The sequence below is a fragment of the Dromiciops gliroides genome, chromosome 4 (assembly GCF_019393635.1).
Source record: "Dromiciops gliroides isolate mDroGli1 chromosome 4, mDroGli1.pri, whole genome shotgun sequence".
Lineage (NCBI taxonomy): Eukaryota > Metazoa > Chordata > Mammalia > Microbiotheria > Microbiotheriidae > Dromiciops > Dromiciops gliroides.
Genome location: NC_057864.1, coordinates 427,943,919 through 427,955,165, shown reverse-complemented (window position 1 = coordinate 427,955,165; position 11,247 = coordinate 427,943,919). Strand labels below are relative to the sequence as shown.

Below are 11,247 nucleotides of genomic sequence, written 5' to 3'. Positions count from 1 at the left end.
CCAGGGAATCAGTCAACTGAGCTCTTTCAAACTCTATCATTCACCTCATTAAGCTAGTGAAAAATGGAACTGGGACTTTCTCAACCTTATTCCCTCCAGACTCCTGATCCACTGAAGGCTAATTGTGGAGAACGCTAAGTCTCAGTTAGCTATAATAGGCTGCAAGTTGGGCAGGATATAATGTAGAAGAGTGGAAGGACTGAGCTTGGTGACTAGTCTCTAGAATTGTGAAGAAATCTCAATCCAAGTTGCTTCATTTTGTGGTTGAAGTGAATATGGTATAATTTTGTTTTAGGTTACAAAGTACATTAAATTTATTTTCCATAATGTTTAATAAATTATTTCTTAATCTGGCAAGGAAAGTAAAACAGTGAAAATACACTACCTTAAAAACCTCATTTATCTGTAAGAGATTCAGTCTGTAAACCATTTATTTACTTAACTCTTTGCAATCAGTGTTATTCATATTTCATTCATGTTGTTTTGCATTTAATACTTAAGGTTGGTGTTATTAAATTCCTTAATAAATAAATACACACCAAGGGAAGAGAAATCAAATACAGACACTAAGAAATGACCAAAGTATATGTTGTCAGAGAGTTAGTTTTGAGTGGATAGAAATCTTCCCTCAAAATCATGAATAAGAAGGTATGAATTACATCTCTGATATACCCTGGTGGTATGACCCTGAGCAAATCATTCTAATTCTCAGTGATTTAAGCAGCTAAGTAAGAGAATAAGGTGCTAGCTTTTAGTGGCTTTGGGTGAAAGTGTCTTTTTAAGAAAATTTTGCTAGGGAAGTGAGATCTATATAAGATGATGATGATAGCTAGCATTTATATAACACACAATATATGCTAGGCATTATGCTAAGTGCTTTACAAATATTATCTCATTTTATCCTCTTAGCAACCCTGTGAGGTAGGTACTAATATCATCCCCATTTTACCATTGAGGAAACTGAGACAAACAGTTATTTGCCCAAGGTAACCTACCTTGAATGACATTGAAGGAATTGATGAATACATTTTTAAAATAAATACTTATCATATGCACAACACTCTGCTAAGAATTGGACCTACAGATAGAAAAGCAAGAAAGTCTCTGTTCTCAATATTCTAATGGTGGAGACATTATATAGGTTTCGTGTGGAAATCAGACAGAAAATTTAAATGTTTTTTAGGATCTAGCAGAAAAACAAATGACAATGCATATTGATTAATTGATTTTTAATAATAATATCTATTTCTGATGATATACTCCTTGACCGTGACAAGCACTTTAGTGTAAAGAACTTTATTTTCCAGGTCTTCAGTAGCTGTGGCTGCTGAGAAGACCTGAAGAGAAGCTGTTGCCAGGTCTAAAGACCTACGTGATGTTAGGGATTTTTTACTGGCACAAAGTCTAAATCTGCATTTTCTTAACATCTATCTACATGTATTTCTTGTGCTTTCTAGGTTCAGGCAAAATAAGGTAATTCCCTTTTCTACCTGCCAGTCTTTCAAATACCTGAAGATAGTTTCCTTGCCATTCCAATTTAACAAGCAATTTTTATGTACCTAAAATCCAAAATAAAACCCTAAAACTGTGCATACTACTGAATGGATTCCACCATAAACAGAAACATTAACCAAATTTGAGAAAGGAGGGAACATTAATAAAAAAGATATAAGAAAAAGGTTCTGGAAGAAGCTGGTACCTGCACAAGACTTGTCTTCTAAAGGCTAGATCTTCCTAATGACTTCAACCAGTTCTCATATGACATGATATTCAACCCTTTGCTTTGCTAGTTGTCCTTATGTGGATATCTTTTCTTCTTGTGTTTAGCTCATAAAAATAAATAAATGTGAAAAAAACTCCCCAAAAGTAAAGAAATACTTTTCTCTTGATGTCTCCAGGGCTTTAAGAATATGACATGACTCTATGTCTATCATATAATGCAGCCTAGGTAGTTTCAGAAATGCTCAACACCAAGTTGATTGAAGAGTGTTTAATTTTTTTTTAAGCTATGGTAACTCACAGAGACTGCCTGTTAATTCATGACTATGAAGCCATATAGTCTGCATCTTGTGGAGAACCTGTACTAATGAGAACACAGATCTTTTATTATATTATAGTTAATATAATACCAATTCACTATATTTAAAATTGTGCTTCTAATAAAGGAACACATCTTCAGTATAACGGTTATACCTTGTTTGTATTAGGTGACCAATTTGTCTTGTAAAAAAATTAATTTCTGACTTAGTTTCTAGTCCAATTCCTCTTCTTAATTTTAATTTTTAATTTTTTTCAATTCTTCTTTTCAATTCTTCTTTTTCATGCCTACCATTAGCTTGTGCATAGTCATTTGACTTATTCTCAAATTCATTTTAAATAAGCACATCATATCATAATATTCAATGACTCACAACTAAACAACATGAATACATGACTATATATATATATATATATATATATATATATATATATATATATATATATATATATATATATATATATATATATATATATAAAAAGATGGGTTTATGTCTCAGGGACAAACATGGAGTCATTAATTGAACTGTGTAATTTCCAAGAGGTAATTATTCATTTGAAGTGTCTGTTGGCATCATGGGTTTTCTTTCTTTCTGGGTTTTTTTTTGTTTTGTTTTGTTTTTGGTAGGGCAATGAGGGTTAAATGACTAGCCCAGGGTCACACAGCTAGTAAGTATCAAGTTTCTGAGGTCGGATTTGAACTCAGGTACTCCTGAATCCAGGGCTGGTGCTTTATCCACTGTGCCACCTAGCTGCCCCTGCATCATGGGTTTTCTATCCAATTGTATGGGCATTCTTCATCCCTTCCCTTTTTTGTTTCTTTCTATGAGGATAGCTTGTGTTTTTTTTTTAATAACTGACTTTCTTTAAGAGCCTCTAAAGTCAGTATAATTCCAGCTGCAAACAGAAGGATTGAGGGGGCTATCACCATTGATTGGGAGTTCATGATTGATTTGACTTCCTAGCTGACAGCCTCCACAAGGGGGTAAACACATGTGGTAATCATGGTTCTCTCTATTTGGTCTTAATAATTAGAGAGACCAAGGACAAAATTATCTTTTTTTTGCCACAATAAAAGAAATCATGTTGCATAGAAGCTATAGGTGACTTTGTAATCCAGAATGATACATTCATCAGTAGGCAGTGATGATGACATATCTACAAAAGATCAGAAAATAAAATTAAAAATCAAAACTTAGTTTTCAGGGGCAGCTAGGTGGCACAGTGGATAGAGCACCCGGCCCTGGAGTCAGGAGTCCCTGAGTTCAAATCCGGCCTCAGACACTTAACACTTACTAGCTGTGTGACTCTGGGCAAATCACTTAACCCCAATTGCCTCACTAAAAACAAAAACAAAAACAAAAACAAAAAACCCTTAGTTTTCTTGGTAAGATTTTTAGAAAAAAAAATAGGTGATATCTGCCCTTCTTGGAGTTAATCTAGATGAACTGACAATCCATCAGGGATACTTCCAATTCCAATGGGAAGAACATCACAATGAGAATGAATCCTCTTCCATCTCTGATAGAATATTTTATAAGAAAATAGCAAGTGAAGATCCCAAGCAGCTTAACCTAATCAACTTCCCTCTTCCTAAGGAGAATTTTTTTTTATGGGCTAAGAATTATAACCTTTCCTATTTTTTTAAAACACATTTTAATACAGGTGTAACATTGAATGATGCCTTCACTTCAGCTCCTTCACAGCCAAACCGGGAGGCAAGGACTGTTTAAGTTTCCCTGCCTTCTCTTTGTCTGTGATAACCAAGGTGTACAGATACCTGCTGCAGAGAACCTTAAACTTCACATTGTCCTTGTTTTTCTTGATCTTGACAAATTTGGCATCCTTTTGCCTGGCTGTGAGCAAGAAGTCTTTTATTTCCTCCATTTTTCGGTGCATGGTGGCAGTGGCAATGGAATGAGGGAGCAGCACGGGGCCTAAGAGACTGAGCAACTGTCAATGGGCTGAGAAAGATGGAAAAAGAACCTTTACTGTTTTAATGTGTGTATCATTGGCAATCACATTTTTTGGAGAAGATAGATTAAAATTTTATTTTTATTTTTTGTTGGGCAATAAGAGTTAAGTGACTTGTCCAGGGTCACACAGCTAGTGAATGTCAAGTGTCTGAGGCTGGATTTGAACTCAGATTCTCCTGAATCCAGGGCCAGTGCTTTATCCACTGTGCCACCTAGGTGTCCCCAAGGATAGACATTTAAAATCTGACTTCCTATCTTCATTCCTGGAAGGAATAACTGACCTGTTGAAATCATAAATCCACAGGAAATATACATCTAAATATGGAATTTCATATATACATGTATATATAGGTGTGTGAATATATATATGTATGTGTACTATATACTTATATATACATATACACACTATATATATGTGTGTTTATCCATGTACTCTTATATGTGTATATAAATGCATGTATTAACTCTTCTTCATATTATTGGTTCTGAGAAAGAGTTCTAAAACAATTGATTAAAAGAAATTTAATCATTTAAGGCAGTGTGATACCATTTAATGTGTCCTGAATTTTTCAGCAGAGAATTTAGCTTCAAATATAGATTCTGCTTCTTATTACCTGTATGATCTTAAGCAAACCAAATAATTTGGCTTCAATTGCTTGTTTGTTTGTTATTTTTTATCTATAAATTGGATGGTTTGTAATAATTGATTTCTCAGGTCTCATACAGCTCTAAGCCTATTTTTCAATATTTACTAATAAGCTACAATGTGCTGAGCCCTCCTTTATTTAACAAGTTTTTTAGGGGTTCCCTATGACAGATATGTGTTGTAGTCCTGGAGTTGAGGGTGAAAGCATTCTGCTTCAAAAAGACACCAATTTAATAATTTAGTCCACTACAAATTTAGGACATGATATGACTATGTATATCTTTGTTTCATGTTCTTCTATTGGACTATGATGATGATGATGATGATGATGATAATAATAATAATAATAATATTATTATTATTATTATTGCCAGGCAATGAGGGTTAAGTGACTTGCCCAGAGTCACACAGCTAATAAGTGTCAAGTGTCTGAGGCCAGATTTAAACTTGGGTCCTCCTGAATCCAGGGCCAGTGCTTTATCCACTGTGTCACCTCGCTGCCCCCTGCAGATTTTTTTTAGACCATTAATTTCATAAGGACAAGGAAAGGATTTCATCTAAATTTAATAATTCTTCCAGCACCTTGGACTCTGCAAAAAATAGTTGTCTCATAATTATTTGTTGAATTACTTAAAATTGCCCTTATCATTATAGATGAGAAAGAAAGAAGTGAGTACATTTTTCAATTATTTTATTTCAAAGTGAAACTAATATACATGGCCTCAGATTTCATATTTTTTTCCTGGCCCCAAACAAAGATGTGAAATGTCTTGTTATAAAAAAGCTGAGAGAGGTATCAAAGACCTATGACATTACAGAGAGGGAAACAAAGTTATTGTCTCAATTTTAAACCCTATCCTTAACTCTGCCTATGTAAGCTCTGTGGAGTCATTCTCCTTTTAGTTACAATTGACCCAGAAACTCACATGCAAATAGAATACACTTAGAGCATTGGGTTCAGTTCTATGGGTACTACATTTTAGGAAAAAGGAACTCCTTCCCAAACAGGGACTATCTTTGTCTCTCTGTCTCTAGCACTTAGCACAGTGTTTGGTACATAGTAGGCATTTAATAAATGTTTATTAAATTTAAGCATATTGATAAAAAAGGGAATAGAGGAGAAAAGGATATTAGTGTAATGATAACACTGAAAACCATATCAATCAAAGGAATTGTGGATTGTTACTCTGAAGAGGTGAAAAGAAGAATTAGGGAGGATGGGGTAATAATCTTCAAATATTTGAAAGGTCATCATATGAAAGAGGGATTGAAATTCTCTGTACAATGTCAAAGGGGAGAGGTCAATGCATTAAGGTGACTCTGCTAAAATTCAATATAAAAAGCAATCTTTATAACACAACTATATTCAAACATAGGATGGTTGTTGTAGAGAAGATTCCTGTTCCAGTGTGAGTTGAAAAAACTGACCTAGGAGGGCTCTTCCATTACTGAGATTCTGTGAAATAACAGCTCAATTCAATACAATAATGATTAAGCAACTCCTGTGTGTAAAACAAAAACAAATACTATGAAACCGAAAGTTTCCTTTCCCTCAGGGAATTTACAATATTATAACTCTCTGGACAGATGAGTAAAAAAGTTCTTCCACTACACCTACCACTATATATATGTGGATTTTCTAGGTTATTTGGAAGGATAAATAGAATACCAATTTTTCCCATACCAGGTAACTTAAAAAGTTAGCACCTAGGCATACTATGCCCCTATGTGCATTTTTTCTAATGCCTTATATCTTTATTTTTAAATAAGTATTTGGTCTAAACTTGTTAAGAGTTTTGACTGATATAATTAAAGTATCTGTGAATATCTATGCACAAATGCACATAATCATATACATAGACACAAACTTCATATATATACATATAAACACACATATATATTTACATATATAACACACACACACACACATATATATATAACATTTTATATAGGATTAATGAGATTATCATTTGGATATTTTTTTCTGTTTTATTTTTTTATTATTTTTTTAAATTTAGGCCTTTGTTAATAGGCTTAAAAATTAATCCTCTCTCACTTTGAAGTTTTCCAAATGCTAAGTTGCAAGGTCACTTGGGATGTTACATTAAATATCTAATCTGCATCCAGTGTTATCATTTCAGCACATTTTTGATGAGGGTGTGGAAGCATTGGCTATGAATGTCATTTCTGCTTGATCTCTAATGGTCTGCTGCTCTTTTTTTTTTAAAAAAATATACACATAATATTGCAGTTCTGAATAGCCTGAAAAAATCTTCAAAATTATTTTTCCCTCATAGGATATTAATACCTTTCTGTATTGCATTAAAGATTTATTTTAAGCATTTGTGTAATTAGAGGAACTCTTGGGTTACATAGTCATTTAAAATACAACCAAATTTTGATTAGTCAGGATACTGGAGGGAAAGCTCTGGCAGGAGTTTCACCAAAGCACAGATTGTTGACAGATGATGCAAATTAGGAATTCATGCTTTGGTTTATATATCTTTAAATTCAGAAATCAACATTTGTTCAAATGATCTGCAAAAGAGCAGTCCTAGGGAAAGAATCCCAATCTTAGTTGCAGTTAAAATAGTACCACTCTACAAGAAACATGACCTAATTACTCTTACCAGTTTAGGAAAGTTTTCAAATGATTAATTCCTAAGAATAACTGATAAAACACTCAGTGTTAAAAGCTGAAAATTATGAACTATACCTAAACTCTATTTGGATATTTCTTGGAGTAAACATCAGGTCATGGGATACTGATATAATAAAAATGATCCTGGGGCTGGTGGGGCAACAAGAAAAGTGAAGGATACTTTGTTGAAAGAACTGAAATTTTCCATCCCAGAGAAGAATGAGAATAGCTCTTTCAAAATTTGAAGGGCCGCTAAACAGAAAAGGAATCTGACATCTTCTGCTTGGACCCAAAAGGTAAAAAGTATAGAGAACCAATTATACCTACATACTTGCACATGCACACATATCCAACCAGACACACAGATATCAATATATATGTATGTATGTATGTATGTATGTATGTATGTATGTATGTATATGTATATGTATATGTATATGTATATGTATATGTATATGTATATGTATATGTATATGTATATGTATATGTATATGTATATGTATATGTATATGTATATGTATATACACAAACATATTCATACATATGTATATATACATGTGTGTATATATATGTGTATTTGTATGTGCGTATGTATATATATTCCCCCTCCCTAACAATTAAGCTACAAGGGAAGCAATGAATCTGTGATTTACTTAGAATAGGGAATTTCAAGGTGAGGAGACTCCCTTTATCCATGATGTTAAGTAACTTCTCTGCAACTTATGGTCTCCAGGAGATGCCTAAGGTATTGTGAGGCCAAATGACTTGAACCCTGCCTGATCATACAAACTCCAAATATGCTGTCATAGTGCCTCATATAAAAATGATGCCCATAAGCAGAAATGGAATGCTTTGATAAGTAGTAAAAATAGGTAGTAAATGAGATATCTTCAAACAAAGACTGGATGACCAGTTACAAATAGTAAAGGAGATTTTTCTTTAAGTATTTGTTAGGCTTAATGGCCTCTGAGGTCCCTTTCTGAGATTTTATTGTTCTATGCAAACATAGATGGTTAGTAATAGTTCCTCTGTGGACATGTGCTTTTTAAAAGTTGTCAGGGGGCAGTTAGATGGCGCAGTGGATGGAGCACCGGCCCTGGAGTCAGGAGTACCTGAGTTCAAATCCAGCCTCAGACACTTAACACTTACTAGCTGTATGACCTTGGGCAAGTCACTTAACCCCAATTGCCCCACTTAAAAAAAAAAAGTTGTCAGAAGGTTTGTGAAATTCAGATCATTTTTGCTTTATCTATGGTATATCTTGGCAGACTATATCTAAGACTTCCCAAACATTGATCCTTCTGCAAAAACAGGAAAGCACAGAGATAGGGAGGTGGGAGAATGAATTGAGTACTGCATTTTGAGTCATGAAAATCCAAGTTCAAATCATGCCATAAGCACTGTCATAACAATAACATCTACCTCACAAGGCTATTGTAAGGATATTTGTAAAACTACTTTTACTGTAAAGTTATTCTTACTGTAAAACCATAAAACTATTCTTTCTCCTACAGGCTGTGTGGCTCTGGATAGGTCATTATTGTTCTTTGGTTATGTCTGAGTCTTTTTTACTCCATTTGGGGTTTTTGCACAAAGATAATGGAGTTGGCAAAGATGCTAGCTTGCCATTTCCTTGTCCAAGTCATTCTACAGATGAGGAAACTGAGGCAAACAGGTTTGTGCCCTGCCCAGGGTCAGAGAGCTAGTAAGTGTCTGAGGCCAGATATGAACTCGGGTCTTCCCAACTACAGGCCTGGCATTCTAGCCACTATATCATTTAGCTTCCCCAAACTTGTTGATTTTCAGATTCTAGGTTAATCAAATTTGCAATAAACGCAGGGAGCTGTATCATAATTAAGTTACAGAGGATGTAATGAACTGCATTACTAGAGATAATTTTTACCCTGGGATTTACCTATGCAAATTGAATTACTGATTTGGCCCTACATCTCTGGATACATTGATCATGGTTAGGTCATGCCAATATAATAAAACTGACAATATTACCTAAACCTAATTTCAGATTAACTGTTATAACAGAGATAGCTAACTAGATAGGTAATTAAAAAATAATTCAGGGAAGGAAAAGTCTATAGTTTCAAGGGAAATAATGGGGAGACAGGTAGAAGAGAAAGATAAAGAGCAATAGCACTTCTAGACTACACACAATTTTATTAAGCCCTAATCATCAAAACTATTTAGCAATGATTAAAACAGAAATGTAGACCAGTGGAGCTAACTATATAAGAAACAATAAGTAATTTAATTCAATAATTTGATTTTCATAAACTGTGTGGGGAAGAAATACCTATTTGATAAGTAGTATAACAAAACTGAAAAAGGACTGACAAAAATATAGGCTTAGATTAACTTCTTACACCACATATTATAAGTCTATATATGTGTCAGACTAAGACCTTGGCTAAAATCAGAGATACAAATGAAGACAAAGTAGGAACTGCCCTCAATAAATTATACTTCTAAAGGAGGAACCCACCATATAAAGGGAACCTTGAGAAGTGGGGGTGAAATAGTTGGCATGCATGCACAACTATGTGGTATGGAGCAGTCCTGGAAGTAAGGGTCATGGAAGCCCAGGCTGTGGCAAAAGGTGAACCTATCAGAACTACATTAGCTAGAGGCAAAGTCCAGGTTACCACATGGGATGAAGTGAAGTTAGAGGGACCATGGCATGAAGTAGTAAGGGAAGTTAAATCAGGTAAAATAAGTGGCAATTAATTATTACAAAGCAGTTTTTTGGTTTTATTTTTCCAACATAATATATGTCTAAACAAAATTATTCTGCAGACACTAGAAAAAAGAAAATCTGAGGCTGAAACACTTTTAACAAATTGAAATCATGTGCAGGTTATGACTATGCTATGAAACTGTATCCAGTTCAAATTAGACACATCTTTTTAACCATCATAAGCATAAGTTCAGAATAGAAAACTGTTTAGATCATTCTAAATGGGAATTCTTTGCTTAACAAACAAATTTGATGCACCCTACTGGATATGGTCTCTTGGCTGCTCCCCACCACGTCCATCTGTTCAGATGGCAAAATGCCCATGCACAATTTGGTTGGAAAATTTCACTAAGGCACAGGTGCCAAAAACTGAAGACCACTTGAGCTATTAAATTGAATGCAATAGAAAAGTACTGATTGAGGGAATTCATTTAAAGGACGACAATAGATGCATCAGGGGAAGAACTAAACAGTTATGGAATCAGTTGAGCAGTGGGCCTATACTCACTGTGTATGTGTCTAGAAAGTAAACAAACTAATGGAGCATAGAAAAAATGGAGAATACTCTTTCAATAACATTCACATAATTGTATACCTTCATCATATCTTAGAGTCTGTAGATAAACTACTTTATATTGGAGTTTAACCATCTCACTATCTCTCATTTAATGATGTACTATAATGTTAACTTATATGGCAAGCGATGGAATGACTGAAAAGGGAAAGCATTCTTAGTCAGAATCTGGTCTATAAGAGGCCTGTGCATATTTAAGAAGCAAATTAAGCATTATATGCTGGTTTTAATCAAAAGCCTGAAGAAAATGGGGAGGAGCTCTTCAGTAGAGAAGGCCCAATTAGCTCGTTCTAGTTAGATAAAACAAAACAAAACAAAACAAAACAGCCATGATATCTTCTCTATACCAGTGACTTTATAACATTACATGCAGTTTTCCTTTTCTCTCTATAACTGAATTTCACATTTGAAACAGACAGAGGGGTCATCTAGTTTTAGTCATAGTGGATTAAAAATCTTATTTATAGCATACTCAACAAGTGATCATCTAGCCTTTGCTTGAAGAGCTCCACTAAAGGGTAACCCAGAACCTTGTAATGCAAACCATTCAACTTTTGGATAGCTGTAATTATTTGTATGCTTTTCCTTTTTTGTTCTTCTCAATACCCTTGATTTCAAAGCTAT

The 11,247-nt window shown here is 34.2% G+C and overlaps 1 protein-coding gene across 1 annotated transcript; it reads right to left on the bottom strand.

Moving 5' to 3' along the window:
* Positions 1 to 3,676: 3,676 nt before the first annotated feature.
* Positions 3,677 to 3,936, bottom strand: LOC122726526 (60S ribosomal protein L38-like). Its single transcript, XM_043964293.1, has one exon. The coding sequence runs from the start codon at positions 3,934 to 3,936 to the stop codon at positions 3,724 to 3,726; it is 213 nt and encodes a 70-aa protein (XP_043820228.1). The 3' UTR covers positions 3,677 to 3,723.
* Between the last annotated feature and the right edge of the window lie 7,311 nt (positions 3,937 to 11,247).

What these genes read in the sequence shown, in the direction of transcription:
- LOC122726526 (XM_043964293.1), bottom strand. Translation starts at nt 3,936, where the DNA reads ATGCACCGAAAAATGGAGGAAATAAAAGACTTCTTGCTCACAGCCAGG.